Source organism: Benincasa hispida, chromosome 1 (genome assembly GCF_027475165.1).
Source record: "Benincasa hispida cultivar pf3 chromosome 1, pf3_genome.v1.1, whole genome shotgun sequence".
Taxonomy (NCBI): domain Eukaryota; kingdom Viridiplantae; phylum Streptophyta; class Magnoliopsida; order Cucurbitales; family Cucurbitaceae; genus Benincasa; species Benincasa hispida.
In genome coordinates, this window is record NC_143478.1 from 45,660,104 (window position 1) to 45,678,994 (window position 18,891).

The following is an 18,891-nucleotide window of genomic DNA, read 5'->3' on the forward strand; positions in this document are numbered from 1 at the left end:
AGGATCAAAAGTCCCAAACTGGATGAAGCTTTCTCTTTGATCATGAGACGCAGACGGTGTTAGGACATTTGAAGTCATCGCTACTATTGTGTGATTTGTTTAAGCTATTTCATCAAGCTCCAGCTCAATCTTCTTTTCACAAGCCAACTTTAGAATCAGTTCCTTCAGCACGAAGCACTTTTCAACCGAGTGACTAACGACTCGATGATACTTATAGTAGTTAGGATCATCTACTTTTCTTGTTTGTTTCGATGGCTTGCATTCCAGTAGTTGAATAAGTTGTTTCTCTAATAATTGCTTCAACATGTCAACAACATCAGAGTCTGAGAATGGATAAACCTTCTCATATCTTTTTTTGAGAGTTCGGTGACACTTCTGGCCGCCATCATGCTTTCTTCCAGACTTTGTTTCTTTTCCTTTGGAGGAAAGTTTTAACGGGGTCATCTAAACAACCACATATTCTCTTGTGGCATTATCAACGATCTTTTTAGTGCCCTTGGCTTCATTCTTGTATTTTCTCCCTTCGAGGACTAGGAAATCTTTAGTTCCCCTGTTGGCAATGCTCAGCTCCATATCATGAGCGTGTGTTGCCAACTCCTCAAATGTACGAGGCTTTATTTCTTGCATAATGTAGAGAAGTTCCAAGTGCATGCCTTGGGTGCACATCTCCATTGCAGATAATTCAGTGAGCTTATCTTTGCAATCCAGACTCAGAGCTCTCCGTCGATTGATGTAGTCGATGACCGACCCTTCTTTTCGTTGTTTTGTGTTCGTCAGCTTCATCATGCTAACGATGTGCCTTGTGCTGTAGAAGCGGTTGAGGAACTTTCTTTCCAACTGTTCCCAATTGTCAATTGCTTCCGGCTCTAGATCAGTATACCAATCGAAAGCATTTCCTTTCAAGGTACGGATGAACTGCTTGACTAACTGGTCTCCTCTGCTTTCTGCATTTTCACAAGTTTCAATAAAGTGAGTAACATGTTGTTTTGGATTGCCCTTTCCATCGAACTGTTGGAACTTTGGAGGTTGATACCTAGATGACATTCTCAGGTTATCGATTCTCTTGGTGTACGGCTTGGAATACAAAAAAGAACTTTGCAACGGTCCTCTGTACTGAGCTCTTATGGAGTTTGTGATCATATCCTAGAGTTGTTAAACTGATATGGAGGCAATAGAGGTGGATTGTGGTTTCCGACTTTCCTGCAAGACAGTTTTTCCTTTGTCATTGGCTTTTGTAGCTACAAATTGACTTGACTCAGTGGTTTCTCAAGCCTGTATTTGATCTCTCAAAGCAGCGATTTCATGATCTCGCTCTTCTACAGCTTTCATGAAGAGATTTATCTTTCCCTCCATCTCTGCTATGGCCAATTTAACCACTACGTCAGTCACCATGACAGGCACTACATTAAAGTGTGATTTTTTATCTGATGGATCAGTAGAAAAAGCATATTTGTCGAACAAGGGGTTTTCTTTTATGACGATCCCGCCTTTAGGAGATTCCATCAGTTGTTCTCAGATTTTCTCCGTGATGACAGAGCTTATGTAAGTGTCGCTTGCGATGGTAGCTTTAGATGCAGCTTTCTTTAGTGCCATTAGTTTATTTGAATGTTGAGAGAGAGATGAGAGGTAGAGGTGTCCCACTGGGCGTGCCAATTTGTTCGCACGAGATTTTAAGAGAAATTTATTTTGTGGAACTTGAACTTTGTATTTGTATTAATTTTGTGGAAAGTGAATACAATCTCTAATACATAATGTTTTGATGCTTTCAAAATACGCTATAGTCTTTAAGCTGGTTGATCTTCTTGAATGATCGGCATTTGAGCTTGTTGATCTTCTTGGATGATCGGTTTTTGGGCTTGTTGATCTTCTTTGATGATCGACCTTTGGGCTTGATTATCTTCTTGGATGATCGACCTTTCGGCTTGATGATCTTCTTGGACGATCGACCTTTGGGCTTATTGATCTTCTTGGATTATCGGCCTTTGGGCTTATTCATTGATCATTGTCCTTTGGGCTTGATGATCTTCTTGGAGGATATACCTTTGGGCTTGTTGATCTTTTTGGATGATCGGCCTTTGGGCTTGATGATTTTCTTTTTCTTGGAGAATATACCTTTGGGCTTGTTGATCTTCTTGGATGATCGGCCTTTGGGCTTGATGATTTTCTTGGACGATCGGCCTTTGGGCTTGTTGATCTTCTTGGAGAATTAGTGTACGTACGAGGCTTCTGGAGAAACTTGTTTCGTGAAGTTGAACTTGAGTTGATATTGATGTTGATGTTGATTTGATGCGATGTGGTTCAATCTCTAGTACTTGATCCTCTAATTCTCTCTCAATCGAATGCGTACGCTTGATTTAAGGAAGTGAAGTGCGTGATGATCTTGGAGTTGAAGTCTTAGAAGAATGCTTGTATCTCTAAAAGACTTCAATCTTCAAGCTGGTCAGAATGCTTGTATCTTCAAAGGACTTTGGTTTCAGAACTTTGATATGTCTTCTGATCTTTAGAGCTTTAGTGTCTTCTGATCTTCAAAGTTTTTGAGGAGTTATGTTCTTTAAAACCTTGGAGCTTCAGACTTCAGATCTTCGGAGAGATTTTACCTTCAATTTCTCCCTCTCCAAATGAAGAGATGAGACATCTATTTATAAAAGTTTCTCATGGGGCTTACATGGGCTTGGGCCTAATTACTTTATTGGGCCCAAATTAGGTTTGGGCTAAAGTTGGACTTGGGCCCATTTATTGTTGGGCCGAAATACTGGGTTTGAGTTTAATCTTTTAATTTAGCCCAAAATTTCATCATGGGTTTGAATTGGGTTGGGCTCGAACGACTTTAATTACTCGGTCCAATCCAACTTATAACTTTTCTAATAGGCTCGAACTTTTATTAATGATATGATAATTCGCCGAAATTTCTCATTCAATAGGATCAATTACAAAGATAACGAGACTAAATCTGTCTCAACTTAATGACAAAGTCAAATAAAAAACAAATGATCCCACCAACAATGAATGAGCCAACCCATCTGTCACTAAATTTTGGGAACGTCTCCATGGACAGAACTTCCTCAATTATTGATTTCGCAAAAGTTAGCTCATTGTCCTTCCTGTCAATGCACTGTTGTTAGGCTCCACCACCATATAATCTCTAAGTTTGATTGCCCATTGAAAGAAAACCGATGAAATTTTCTATGAAATGATATATCTTGGCTTATTTTCCGCCATTAAAGTACCTTAACTCAAAGTTCTTGAAGACCTTTAGCAAAAACCGCAGCGAAGTTTTCCATAACATCCCTCTTCGCCGTCCACCCAATCTCCACGCCGCCGCCGTCTCGGCTTTCGGAGATGCAAACTGCTCCCGTGGCATCAATGGACACAACTTCGACCTTCTCTGGCGTCCCCCAACCGAAATCCACACTGTACACCTCAAATTTCGGCGATCCAGCGGTGGAAATCGGCTTCCAATTGTTTTTTGCACCTTCCGCTATCAACGAAACCCAGTTTTCGGCGCCATTTAGAGGCCCCTCTTCTTCCAAGCTTTTGATCATATCCGATATCACCTCCACGGCGGCAACTACTCCCTTTTGCCCAACCAATTTGGCCCTCTCCAAGGCGATGCCTCGGACGACCACGCAGTTTCCGAAGTATGTCACCGGCAGAGGTGGGTCCAGCCTCCCTCGGGCGTCCACCGACATTCCGAAGGCCCTCTCGCCGTCGGGTGGGGAACCGTCGGCCACGGAGGTGCAGACCCATGTGTACGCCATCGTCACCGTGAAGGTGGAGACGTGGAGCGGCGGGTGGGTCGGGGTCCGGTGTCTGAGTACAAATTGCTTGAGTTTTTGGATATTTTGGAGATTCAGCTTGAATGTGCCTTTGAAGAAAAAATGCATCAGTTTCATAATTTGGCATTTATTTTCTGAATGTATAATATTGATTTTCTTAGTAGAAATAGGATTGAACTATTCGGTACACATTCAAAATTACCAACACACATTCCATATGTCACTAACTGTGGAGCATATAACATTATGATGATTATTATTATTTACTTATTGAAACAAACTCATACTACTACACTATTACTATTATTATTCGAAAATGGTAAAAATGTATTTAACGTCTAATATTCCTATTTACGAATATATCGAAAATGATTATAATGCAAAGTTTAAAGGTGAACGGAACTACCTCGGAATAGATCCGGCGGAATTGTGACGTCAAAACATTTTAAGCTTCTGTTGTTGGGCCCTCCCATGGCCAACCAAGATTTTAAATATATGGCCTCAAGTCCCGCCGGATCGGCGACCACGCTCCGATCGTAAAACGGCATCGTCTCAGCCGCTGGAGAAACAGGCTCACCTCCCGCAACCAAATTTTTACACAATCCCGCCCACGATTTCACGAACGAAGTCGACGATCTCCCGTCCAGAATCGCGTGATGGGCAGTTATTCCGATGCTAAATCCACCCTTCCCAAACGAAGTCACCTGCACCGCCATCACCGCCGCCCGCTCCTCCTCCACTGCAAGCTCCGCCACCAGAGGCCGAAGCTTCGCCTCCTCACGCAACCCATCGCTGACGAGATGGTCGAAGTCGGCGTCGGATTCCGCCACCGTCAGCACAACGCCGTCGCCGGCGGTGGTAACGACGGCCGGTTTGGGGGATGTTTCCGGCCAGACGATTGCTCCGGCGAGGGGAAGGTAGTGTTGCAGGACGCGAGAGAGAGAGTTTTTGAGGTTTAAAAGAATGGCGTGGAATGCCGCCGGAGATTTGTAGAAGAAGAGGCGTTCGACTGGAGGGAAGCGGAACCAGAGGATGTCGAAGAAGGTGAGTGGAAGAGAGGCCGGTACGGCGGATCCCGGCGGAGGAGATATCGTGCAAATCTCGAGGACCTTGATGGACCCATGATGATCTTCCGCCATGGAAATATTGTGGCATCTTTTTGAGAAGGTTGTTTGTCTCTTTATAACATTTGATTGATAAGTTAAAATAAATTTGTGAATTTGAATAAATCACATATTTTCAAAAGAAAAAAACTAAACTTACCCACTTTATATTTTGATTCATAAACTAATAGATAAGGGGAAAGAAAATTATTCTATTAAGTTGTTAGATTTTGGAGTTTTGTTTCTTGAGGATTCAAAACATTATAAGTTTTAATTTTTATTTGATATATAAATCTCAAAATGTAATATTTTTTAATTTTGTATTTTGTGTTTTGTTTCCATTTGTTTCAAGCTTCAAGATTTACGCTTTTTAACTTTGATTTTTACATTAAATATTTATATTCAATCATTGGTGTTAATGCCTACATAATAAAATTAATTTTCACTAATTTTTTTTGTCATAATTTAATTTAATTAAAATTTTTCACATCATAATTTTTTTTTTTGGAGATTTTTATATATAGAAAAGTGGGTATAAGTATTTATAATTTAGAGCAAAAAAAACTAAGAAACTTTTATAGCCCAAACCAAATCCAAAAAGGATGCAAAATTCAACCCAAACGCCAAAAAAAAAAAAAAAAAAAGGGTACCCCGACCCGAAACCTAGTCCAACCACGATTAATTGCGATTTTCTCTGAGGATTTTTCCTCCAATGCATGATGCTTCATCTCCTCTAATCCTCTCCATTTCATCGTTCTCTCAAATCAATTTATTCTTCTTCTTCTTCCATCGATGTTGCGTCACCTTTTTTTTCTTCTATTTATGTCCTTTTCCATCCGCTGCTTCATTTCCATCTTCGTCCGCTACTTCTTGGTCCTCTTCTTGATGTCATGCTTTAGTATATAAAGAAGTACTTGATAGACAGTGATAGACACTATCACTACCTATCACATTTCATGGTTTGCAATAGATAGTGTATATCGCTGAGTGATAAAAATCTACCAATGTTCATTGAATGGTAATAGTGAGTGATAGTCAATGATAGAATATAGATTGATAGTTGTATGTTTAAACAAGTGGAACAGGAACATGAACATCAAACAATAATACAAGATTAGATATTAGAAGAAATTCGGGCTTTAATGTCGGTTGGAAAAAGTGAAATCGGATGTATAATATCGGTTTAAAAAAAAAAACAGATCTTTAATGTTAGTTTTAAACCGACATTGAAGATGGGCTTTAATGTTAGTTTAAAACCGACATTAAAGGTGTAATGGTTTTTTTTTCTTATTTTATTAAATAATATATCCCTAATATCGCGTCCTTCTCGATTTCTTTACACACCCAAACCCTATCTCTGTATGCGTCGTTCACCATTCTTCTCACGTCGGATCTCCTTCACCTTTCTTCGCTCGCTGTCGATCGTTTTTCATCTTTCTTTCCTTGTCGTGGCTCGTTCTTTACCTTTCTTCGCTTGCCGTCGATCTCCTTTCAGTGTCCGTCGATCTCCTTCACGCCGTCGCTCGCCTGTGTCCATCGATCTCCTTCACGCCGTCGATCTACTTCTCTTCCGTGTCCGTGAGAGAAGTAAGAATACATATATTTTGTTCTCAATCTGCTGTTCATTCTATAACCCTATATATTACTGGATTGGTTAATTGTTTCCTTTTTTTTTTTTTTTTTTTTTGTTATTCCAATTTTCTGTTTTCTTTAGTTAGCTTCCTTGGAGAATTATGAATTAATTGTTCCCTACGAGCATTGTTAATACTCATAAGTTGTCAAAGGAAAAGTAATTATTGCATCTCCCAAAGAACATCCAATAAAATATGAACAAATAACAATATATTTGTGTAGCATTCAAATCAATTTTAGTGCGTCCCAATGGTCGGTGTTGTCACTTCCATCACTTGATCAAACTTATTCCAGAAGATAGTAATGACCTTATCATCACCTAGGTACTTCAATTTCTTTTTTCCTCCTTTCTCTAACTCTCTCTTTCTCTACCGGTAGTGTAAATTTTAAACCTTTGTTATGTATTATTTGTGTTTAAAGCTCCAATTTTACAAATTTATAGTTGTTCATGATTTCTATTTCTAACAAAATTGTGTATGGGGGGTCTACAATCTAGTCTTTAACAATATTTGTTCTTATGATTATGTCTTAAAATGTTGAAGTAGGTGGAGGGTTATTCCATGAATGGAAAATTATCACATCAGGAACGAATATAGGTGGACATTTGATTGACTGGGGGTTTTTTTGCACATTGGTTGTCCCATGATGTTTTTTTATAAGGTTCATAAGAAAGTCACATTTAGATCTTTGTGGGATGTATGCCTCCGAAGCGTACATTCATAAGAGATTTCATGTTAAAGTTTTTAAAATTGTATGCCAAGTCGTGTGATTACTATATACCATCTCATGCTTTTTAAGTAAAACCTACCTCTTTCATAGTTCATAGGCTCTTCTTTTGTTGCATTCACATCCTTTTGTTCTTCATTTTTAATTGCAGCCACCTTGTAGCGTTATTTTTCACTGGAATGGAGAGATGAGAGCAAGAAAGTATACTATCATCCTGATTAGAGCAATTTTATTATAACACCTTGTGAGGTCTCACGTCTTGTTTTCTTCATTTTTCTTGTAAACACTAATTTATACGTAACGTGGTTAATAGTTCATGCTTACCATCTTCATATGTTACCGTTTAGAGTCCTTACCTCCTATTGACTTTAGCTTAGAATTCACTGCCAGTTTTTGAATTCTGAGTATAAGCCAATGACTGCATTGGTTTTGTGTTGTTGTGTGGTGTTGAGTGAAGTTTTTCATTTGTTAGGTTCAAGTTTGACGTGTAAGGCTAAATTTTGATTCTTATGAATTTGGAAAGAAGATAGGAAGATTACATTGGACGTGTTTTAAGAAGGTTGACAAGTGGAGAAGGTGCATCCAACACAAAAAGGACTTCATAAAAACATTAATAACAAGGACAAGGTAATATTTATAAGATTCTTATCTTAAAAGTCTAGTTGTTCTAAATTTGTTTGATGTTGCATATTTTACAATCATAATTTTATGCTTTTAAATTTCCCTTATTATTTATTTATTTATTTATTTTGTAGATTAAGTTGCATATTTTACAATCATGGATAAGTCATGGATGAAAATGAATAGAATGACAGTTGAGTATGGTTTAGGGGTTGAGGTGTTTATTAAAAATGGTCTACAACATTCAAATATATTGAATGTCATGAGTTGTCCATGTTTGAAGTGTGTTAATGCAAAGACTCTAGATGTGAACCAAATAAGAGAACACTTATTTTTTAATGGTATAGATCAAAGTTATCAAACATGGATTTTTCATGGTGAATCATTACCAATTAAGAGAAACAATGAAAATGTGTCTACTAGTAAAAGAGACGAAGCTGATGAGGATAATGTTGATGTTGATGACACAATTGGAATGTTTGAGGCTGCATACAATAACTATTTTAGTGGAAAATCCGATAATTTTGAAGAATTATTAGATGATGCGAAGAAACCATTGTACCCAAATTGTAAAACTTTTTCCAAAATATCTACATTGGTAAAGTTATATAATTTAAAAGCTAAATTTGGATGGAGCGATAAGAGTTTCACTGAGTTGTTGGAATTAATTCATGACATATTACCTAGTCCTAATGAAATTCCAACTTCTACTTATGAAGCAAAAAAGATGTTGGGTACTCTTGGAATGAAGTACGAGAAGATTCATGCATGTAGAAATGATTGTTGCTTGTTTAGAAAAGAACTCTCTAATGCAAATGTATGCCCCATTTGTGGTACGTCAAGATGGAAGCTTCAAAAAAATTTAAACGAAAGGGCTAAGAATATCCCAGCAAAAGTCATGTGGTATTTCCCCCCAATTCCAAGATTTGAAAGAATGTTTCGAAGTAAAGAAACAACAAGTTTATTGACGTGGCATGCTAAAAAAAAAAAGAAACAGATGGTTTATTAAAACATCCCAAAGATGCCCTATCGTGGAAAAAAATAGACAATTTGTGGCCAGAGTTTGGGTCAGAACCTAGAAATCTTCGTCTTGCTCTTTCGACAGATGGGGTAAATCCACATGGAGATCTTAGTAGTAGATATAGTTGTTGGCCAGTGATGTTAGTGACGTACAATCTACCTCCATGGTTGTGCATGAAGCGAAAATTTTTTATGTTGACTGCACTAATATCTGGTCCTAAACAACCGGGAAATGACATAGATGTTTATTTAGCTCCGTTAGTAGATGACTTGAAAAAACTTTGGAAAGATGGGGTAGAATGTTACGATGCATATGAAGAACAACGTTTCATGCTTAAAGCCATTTTATTATGGACCATTAATGATTTTCCTGCGTATGGTAACTTGTGTGGTTGTACGGTTAAAGGATATCATGCATGTCCAATTTGTGGAGAGAATACTTCATCCACTTATTTACCAAAAGGGAAGAGGATGGCATATCTCGGGCATCGCAAGTTTCTACCCCGCCATCATCCATATAGGAAACAAAAGAAAGCTTTTAATGGCACACAAGAATTAGAATTTGGTCCAGAACCATTGAGTGGGGAAGAAATTCTTGCAGAAACAAGTAAGTATCAATATTCATTTGGTAAGAAAAGTATCAAAGAAAAGAACAGTGGAGATAGCACTTCAACTTATTGGAAGAAAAAATCTATTCTTTTCGAGTTAGAATATGGAAGTATCTTGACGTGCGACATTGTTTAGACGTGATGCACATTGAAAAGAATGTATGTGCAAATCTTATTGGCACATTGCTTGATATTCCTGGTAAAACAAAAGATGGAATAAAGACTCGATTAGATTTGGTGGAATTGAACATTAGATCAGAGTTAGCCCCTCAAGTAGGAGAGAAAAAAGTCTTTTTACCTCCCGCATGTTATACATTAACACGAGCTGAGAAATTGAGCTTTTGTAAGGTACTATCAGAAATTAAAGTACCTGAAGGCTATTCATCGAACATTCAAAGTTTAGTGTCGCTCACAGATTTGAAACTTTACGGACTTAAGTCGCATGACCATCACGTTCTTATGCAACAATTATTACCGGTAGCCATTCGTGATATTTTACCCAAACATGTAAGACTTGCAATTACTCGCCTATGCTTCTTCTTTAATGCTATATGTTGCAAGGCGATCGATTCATCTCAGTTAAAGGGTATGCAAGAGGATATCGTTGTCACTCTATGCCTCTTAGAGAAGTATTTTCCTCCATCATTCTTCACAATAATGGTACACCTTGTAGTGCATCTCGTAAGAGAAGTTGAGTTTTGTGGACCTGTTTATTTGAGGTGGATGTATCCTTTTGAACGATACATGAAAGTGTTGAAAACTTATGTACGAAATAGAAATCGACCAGAAGGATGTGTTGGAGAAAATTATATTGTTGAAGAGACTATAGAGTTTTGTTCTGAATTCGTATCTGGTGTTAATTCTATTGGGCTAAACTCATCAACAAAGAAAGCGAATTCAAACATTGATAGAGCATTGTCAGCTGCTTCTTTTATCAGATCGAGTAAGGATGAGTTGGATCAAGCTCATCTTTATGTCATTCAAAATGTAAATGATGTGCTTCCTTACGTCGAGTATGTAGATCTTCATCTTATTCTTGTTTTAGGTTACTTGATTATTCAATAATCTACTAACTTTGTCATTTATAATAGGCAACATATGGATATTTTGTCTAAGCTCAATTCTGGTAAAAATAAAAGTAGAAAGTGGCTTCAAGAAGAGCATAATCGTACATTCAGTCGGTGGTTGTCCACACGGGTAATCTCTAGAGACCTACTATTTGATGTATAATTAAATGTTAACTACTAAAATATTATGAAATATATCGTAGGTTGCACTAGCTCTCGAAGTACCCAAAAATTCCATATCGCCTTCTTTGAGATGGATAGCTAATGGACCTTGTCCAACTGTGGCAAAATATTCTGGTTATGTGGTCAATGGTTACTACTATCACACAAAGAATCGCGATGATGTTAGGAGGGTTCAAAATAGTGGAGTTAGTATAACGGCTACCACAATGCAAGTCTCTAGTGCTAAGGATAAAAGGCCCGTCATGTCAGATATGACCTTTTATGGTGTAATACAAGAAATATGGGAGCTTGACTATCATGGATTATCATTTATTTTATTCAAATGTAATTGGGTTGAGAATAGAACTAGAGTCAAAACAGACGAGTTTGGGTTTACTATTGTGGACCTCAATTGTATTGGACATAAATCAGACCCATTTATTTTAGCCTCTCAAGCAAAACAAGTGTTCTATGTAAAAGACCCTGCAAATTCGGGTTGGTCAATTGTTTTAACATCTCCACAACGAACAATTGAGGATGATTTTTATGAAGATGAAATAGGAGATATGCTACAAGAGTGTGGTTATGGAGGTATGCAAAGAATGCCCAATGTTGATACATTTACTGAGATTGATGATACAACATCCACATACATTAGACATGACTGTGAGGGTCGATGGGTTGATAAATAATGTATTAAACATGGTATGTCATTTACTATGGTTATATGTATTTATATGATCCCACAAAAACATAGTAGAATAAGTATACCACGTGGCCCAACTACAATGTCTGAGTTGGCACAAATAAGGACATCTGGGCAACGGTTGACCATCGATTATAATGAACATGGACAACCGGTTGGATCTGGAGCAAAGAAGATGCAGAGTTATATAGGAGTTTGTGTTCGACAACAAATTCCTATAACGTATGATTCTTGGAAAAAAGTTCCAAACCATTTAAAAGACAAACTTTTTGATTGTGTAGCGGTATGTTTTCTAAACTTTTAATTCATGTGCATAGTAGTTTATTAGTTTATTGTTTAACTACTTTTTTCATTGTGCAGATGTCGTTCAATGTGGACTCTAAGTCCAAACATTATATACTAATGTCTGCATCTAGGAAGTTTCAGGACTTTCAAGACAACGTTGACTCAAAAGTTCATACTTCCATTTAAGGATGAACCCTCGGTCTTGCAATTTCCACCGCAACAATATTCTCATATAGAGTAAGATCATTGGACATCGTTCGTCAATGAATGATTGAGTGAAGAATGGGAGGTAAGTCATTCACAATAAATTACATGTCAACATTATCATTGTTTTGATAGGTAACTTCAACTAGATTTGTTGTACAGAAAATCAGTCGTGTTAAAAAAGAAAGACGTGTGAAATGTGTATATAATCACCACATTTCTCGGAAGGGCTATGCGAATCTTGCCCAAGAATTAGTGAGTTATTCGACTTAAATTAAATATTTTATTCTAATATGTTTATGCTAATTAAATATGTATGTTCATGTAGAACCTATCGAATGACCCTTCTTATCGGGCGACTTTATGGAAAGAAGCAAGAAAAGGAAAGAATAATGAATACTTTGATGAAGTTACTCGAGAATGTGCCAATCGGATTGTAAGTATATATTATGCAAAATATAAGATGACATATATATAAGTTTAAGATGATATAGATATTGTGTGAAAATTGTAATATGTTTTACAGGATAAATTGGCTGAAGTTCATGAAGGTGAAGATGTTCTCACCGAAGCATTGGGTACGGAAGAACATTGGGGACGTGTTAGAGGAATGGGTGATTTTGTTTCCCATTCTCAATATTTCAAATTAGTAAAACCAAAGTCTCTATGAGCCAAGAAATTGAAGGAGGCTCTAGTAAAAAAAATGTTCGACATGGTAAAGTGTTAAGAGAAAGAACTCACAGCAGACAATCTCATCAGTCCAAATCATCTGTTGGAAGTGTTGCACTAAGTGCATCTGAAGAAGATACTGAGAAGATGTCTAAAGAAGATTTGGAGGTAATTTATTTATTGTGACTTTTAAATTTTAATCATATTGTACGTGCTTAACCATGCATGACATAAGTTCTTTTAAATTTGTTAAGGGGACACCATGCCACTTGGCTATAGGAACTGTAGATAATATTGTTGCAGTAGCCACAACATTTGATGATGATGTGTCATGCTTAACTGTTAAAGTTCTGATTGACATTGTCATTGGAGAAGATTTGCCTATATCAATTCCTGTGAAGGGTAAAATAGTGTTCTTAAAGCAAGCAATGGGCAACTTCGTAAAATGGCCTCGTGAACTTGTAGTTATGGTTGACGAGAAAAAAGTATGTTTCCTTTTCAGTTTATGAGTTTGGTTATTTATTATTTTTCCTACTTTGAATTTTTGTAACTTTGGTTATGGTAGGATCATTCACCAATTAAGAGCTTCAGTCAGTCCTCCAAATATACTAATGCTAATGGTACTATCAAATTATTGAACGGACATGCCATGCATAACATGAACGATGTAGACATGATCCGTATCTCTTTGGACGAGCATATATTTGGAAGAGACAAATTTATTTATTTAGGCCGCGATGATCTACTCCAATATTGCAATATGGTTGAAATAGGCTACATGTGTATTTTGACATACATTGCGTAAGTATTACTCATCTAGATTCACTCATGTATACTTTGTTTCATGTTGATAAATAATAACTTTTACTTTGTTTAGGTATCTTTGGGATGAATGTGGTCGTGATATTACGAAGAAGTTTTTTATAATTGATCAAACAAGAATATCGCCACACGTGAAGTCTCAAGATATCCGATCCAGAAATTTAGCCAATCAACTAGAATTGGCTAATTTAGACCAATTAGTCCTCATTCCATATAACACAGGGTAAGTAGATACAAGTTCTTAAGTTATTTTTAATTTGCATTATACACGTACTAATATTTCAAAATTGTTGCTTATTATAGTTATCATTGGATATTGATTGTAATCAATCTACAAGAAAATTGTGTTTATGTTTTGAATTCTCTTCGAAGCAAGGTTCAAGAGGATTTTCATGGAGTTATAAATATGTAAGTGTAATTGAACTTTCTTAGCTCTTAATTGAAGTATTTATGTTTAACTAATGTTTTTAAACTATTTAGTGGATTGAAAACATGGCAAGCCAAGCACGATCTCCAACACTATCGGTCTTCTCCAAAATGAAAACCTGTAAAGATAAATTTGTATTCATTTTTTAACAATTTATGTTCATTCGACTTCTTTATAACAATTTAACAATTGCATCAAACAATAATCAAGAATAGAACAAACATTTGAGGATAACAATATGCATCTCATTAGATGTAATACAAACTATAAAAAAACAATTAGATGCATCTCATTAATGAACTTAACTTCACGTCATTTATGTCTTTTGTCTCGTGAAGTTCGTCTCATGAAGTTACTTCACGAGACAAACTTCACGAGAAACGAAATATTCATGTCATTTTTGTCTTTTGTCTCGTGAAGTTTGTCTTGTGAAGTTCGTCTTGTGAAGTAACTTCATGAGACAAACTTCACGAGAAATGAACTCAACGAAATCAACTTCACGTCATTTCTGTTTTTTATCTCGTGAAGTTACTTCACAAGACGAATAGCGTGGTCGAGGAACCACAACACTGTAGATGAGGAAAAAGCCATAGGCGGACGCGTGCAGAAAATTAAAGAAGAGAATCAAAGAAGAACGGTAAACCTAAACACGTAGAAAATCAAAGAAAGAGACCAAATAAAAACTAGTTTGGGATCAAAAAGGGTTTTTTATATATATATAAAAAATATCTAATAGATTTTAGACATAAAATTGAGTTTCAAGAACCTTTACAACTTTTTCTAATGTTTAGGGATCTATCATAACAAATACAAAATTTACGCATTGAAAATTCTATTAAACACTTTTAAAGGTCAAAAGGATTAAATAAACATAAGCTAAAAATTAATGGACTAAACTTGTAATTTATCTATTTATTTATTTATTATTATTATTATTATTATTATTATTATTATTATTTTAGTGGAAGGAGAAACACAACCAACCTACAAAATAACATTGAGAGACAAAAATGAAAAAAAAAAAAAACCACACTCCTTCCTTGCAGGGTATTTGAGACTTCAACCTAACGGATTCGAGAGACAAAAATGAAAAAAAAATACAGTGTAAATGGAATCGACAATTATGAGACTTCAACCTAACGGATTCGAGAGATAAAGGTGCTGGTTTTTTATCCCATTTTAAAATTTGAATTGGTAGTTTCATATTTATTTTAATTTGATTTAACCACTTTTCGAAAATATTTAGAATTAATCCATCTTTAATTTGTTTATAATCATTTTGATTTTAATTTATAATATATCTTTAGATTTTACATTACTTTATTCATTTTTTATTATTTTAAATTCGGATTAAAATTTTTTATCTTGATTAAGATTTTATTTAATATTTTATATATATTGTTATCTAAAAAATTGTATATTTCATTTAAGTTTTATCATTTTTTTAATATTTTTAATCACCTTTTATTCATTATCATCTTATTATATTATTATACCTCTAATTTGTCTTTTTGACAAACAAGTAAGTATTTACTTTTGCAATCTTGCTGTTTTTGTTATGTCTCTACAATGGGTTAGGCTTATTTCATAGATTTTGTGGTTGATGGAGTTACAAATACAATAGTTGTTGAAGCCTAAATGAAAATTGAAGTATGAATACAATGTAATTGTAGATAAATGGGCTTCCTTCCCGATTTTTCTTCTCTGAATTATATTTGATTTGTATTTTATTATCAAATTAGATTTTATGTAACTACTTATCGAATTAATTACAATAAACAAAAAATTCTCAACTTTTCCTCAATTTATATTTGAATTTATCTTTTATTATCAAATTTGATTTTATCTAACTAACTTTCAATTTGTTTAAATGTTCGTTATAAATTAAGTAGTATCTAATTTTTTTTTCATTATTTTATACATATTGTTATCAAATTAATTTGATTTTTTTTCCTTCATATTTTCGATGTTTTCAAATTTTTATATAGAAACACATAAAAATGGCATGTTGAAGAAACATATAAATGAGAATTTATATAAATATATATAAATTATATATATATATTGTTCAGTTTATTATTATTATTATCATCATCATTGTCGTCGTCATCATCGTCGTCGTCGTCATCATCGTCGTCGTCGTCATCATTATTATTCTTCATCTTCTTCACTTAACCGCCCCCCAAAATCTCTTTTTCTCCTTCTCATTCTCATGTTTGGGATCGTTGATTCAATAACCCTTTCTTGAAGTCCATCTGGCTAGCTTTTGACGACCACTCTCGCCAAGTCGTTGACCTTTTTTTGCTCGCACACATGTTTTTTGCTTTTGTTTCTACTTTGAATATCGTTTTCAACAATAACATCCTAAGATTGATAGTATTTAAAGTTGCTTTTCAAGATCCTATGAGCAAAATTGTCACATAGAATGAAGACGATGAAACTCACTACAACTGATTTGATTTCAAATACAATCATATTTCCAACAGTCACATCGTTCTGAAGTTGCAATTCCTTTCGATATTCACTTGCTAACCACAACTTCACTGGTACAATCAACTTTCCTGTTTCTCACCTTGGAGAAACATCATTGTGAACATCCATAAGTTTCTATGGTCCCATTGTCGGGTCATCATCTTCCCTCGCATACACGTGATATATTGGCAACCTAAAGTGTTAAAGACCATATTGGGTGTTTTTTTATTTTTGCTTCTGGAATGTTTAGATATTGTGAATTTGTGGTTCTAGAATATTTGGCCAATACCTGCTCGCATATTTCCTCATCTGATATTCGTTCAGACCCTTATTGTTGGAGGATTCTCTTAGCTCAACCATTTGACTCCACATTAATAACTAAAACTAATTATTGTATGACAACTGTATATGAATAAAGTTACATTAAGAAATAAAAACTTACATATGCATCACTCGTAACCTGATTAATAAAAGAGTGTCACTCCTATAGTGTATTTGCCTAAATAAGTCCACTATGTCCATTGGTTCACTGTCGGGTCCTTTCTGTAAAACAATTTACAAGAAAATGAGATATTAAGATGAGTGTACTTTAACCAACTGTATGTGTATACTTTATCCAACTTACCGTGGATTCTCTTATGCGTATGAAAGTTTTAGAACCAACTGTATGAGTATACTTTAAGGATGACCTATTCCTTTGATTTGTCTCTGCCACTTTCTAAGAAATGAGAAATTAAACTTTGTTAGAGTAATTGAAAAGCAAGTAAACAAAAACAAAAACAAAAAAACACAAAAAGTATTACTTTCCAGTCGGCGGATTCAAACTTGTTGCATAGAAAGTGTCAATCCTCTATATCGTCCTTAAGGCGATCAAGTGGATGTGCTCGTGCCTCTTTAAGACTTGCATATTTCTTGTAGTGTTTGTGTAGTTCCCCCCTATACTCTTTGAATGAATTTTTCATCTGTTCATCGATGAAATCATTGACCAGTTTGCTGGTCAAGTCTAACACAAAATGATTCTGAATTAAGAAAGAAAAGAAAAACTAATTAGTATGGAAAGTTTAACAAATCATTGACCACTTTGTTTTTGCTTTTTATCACGTTTCTCTCGATGTTTGCTAAGCATGGTAAAATTTAACAAATTCACCTCTCGTAAGATATCTTTTCTATCTATGTCAACTGGAGGAAGACACATTTCACTTTTCCATCAAATTTTTTGCTTTTACGCCAACTGTGATTATCTGGAAGATAACATCCATGCCCCATAAATTGTTTTCCTCTTAGCCTCATTGATGATGTATCCTCTTTACAAATAGGGCATGCTTAGTAACCTTTGGTACTCCATCTAGATAAGTCATCATACGCAGGGAGGTCGTTAATAGTCCATAATAAGCAAGCATGTAGTTGAAAGTATTCGTTGCTAACACAATGTTGCACTAAATAATCCATAGGAGTAATAGAGGGAGGGCGATTCCTCAAACAACAAAACACAGAAAGAATAAAGAAAGAGAAACTAAAGAATACAGAAAAAATCCCCTATTCTCAATGCCAAACTATTCTATAGAGTTAATCGAATCACCCTATAAATTAACTCGAATATCCTAAGTTATTGACACAAATTCATTTAGTGAGAAATCTAGCAAGAAAAGAAACTACCATAGTTCATTGGCTATCTATAGAAACAGAGCAAATCACATGATACAGAAGTGAATTGTTCTTTAGCTAATAGAGTACCCTCATTCTATGATCCACAACAAATTTACATTACAATCAACCATCTAATAGACAAAAATTCAACATCCAATTCCAACCAATTTATTTCTACTTAACAAATCACTAACATCATTAGCTTCTCCTATTTTAGAATCAACCTTTGTTTTTGGTTTTCCTAATCCAATTCTCCGATTCTGACACTTTCTTAGTAACCAATTCCTAATCCAATTCTAACAATACATTGGTAAATCTAACAATAAGTAATTTGTTTATGGCAGTACTCAATACCAAGAATACCAAAAATATCAAGTAAATAAGTAAAAAAAGAGTTACCTTTCTGACGAGGGGGAAATTGGAGACGGCGGCGGACGGCGAGAGAAGGAACCAACGGGCGAGATGGGGAACCAATGGACGAGGGAGGAACGGCTACCAGAGGGAACGAACGGACAGCGAGGGCGATTTTTGTTAATGAACAGACCGACCAATGGGCCAACGGCAAATAAACGGATGACGACGGGCAGCGAGAGGGGAACAAATGGCAGTGGACGGCGAGAGGGAGAACGACGACGTTGGTACGGCTGCCAAAGGGAAGAAAAATAAGAAGAAGAAGAATCGACGAGAGGGAAGAAGAAGAATCAGGGAAGAAAAAGGGGGAAAGATTTTTAAATTGAACTTTTCCCGATGGTTGTCTGCTACTGTCGGGATATATGTAAGCAATCCCGACAGTCACTTACGAACCCTTGGCCAAACTTCCCAAGGCTGACGATTTTTTGACACAACCGTCGAAAAAAATTCACCAATTCCCAAAAGGAAAATTAGAACCCCCGATGGTTGACTGGATACCGTTGAGAATGTAAAAACGACTGACAGTCGCTCAA

General features: G+C 35.7%; 2 protein-coding genes across 3 annotated transcripts; one reads left to right on the forward strand and one right to left on the reverse strand.

Annotated features, from left to right (window-relative positions):
* Positions 1–2,857: 2,857 nt before the first annotated feature.
* LOC150038482 (malonyl-CoA:anthocyanidin 5-O-glucoside-6''-O-malonyltransferase-like) lies at positions 2,858–5,120 on the reverse strand. 2 transcript variants are annotated; one of them, XM_090309504.1, is made up of 3 exons: positions 4,183–5,099; positions 3,228–3,865; positions 2,858–3,101 (listed from the first exon to the last, which is right to left on the reverse strand). In XM_090309504.1, the coding sequence occupies exons 1-2, from the start codon at positions 4,913–4,915 to the stop codon at positions 3,234–3,236; spliced, it is 1,365 nt and encodes a 454-aa protein (XP_090165630.1). In that variant the 5' UTR covers positions 4,916–5,099; the 3' UTR covers positions 2,858–3,101; positions 3,228–3,233. The 2 variants fall into 2 exon arrangements, with proteins under 2 accessions (XP_090165630.1, XP_090165620.1); XM_090309494.1 differs by having other exon boundaries at positions 2,858–3,865; positions 4,183–5,120.
* A 4,507-nt stretch (positions 5,121–9,627) lies between these two features.
* Positions 9,628–13,088, forward strand: LOC150038483 (uncharacterized). Its single transcript, XM_090313357.1, has 8 exons — positions 9,628–10,494; positions 10,757–11,306; positions 11,374–11,420; positions 11,782–11,874; positions 12,046–12,165; positions 12,239–12,346; positions 12,437–12,524; positions 12,955–13,088. The coding sequence occupies exons 1-8, from the start codon at positions 9,628–9,630 to the stop codon at positions 13,086–13,088; spliced, it is 2,007 nt and encodes a 668-aa protein (XP_090169483.1).
* Positions 13,089–18,891: the final 5,803 nt, after the last annotated feature.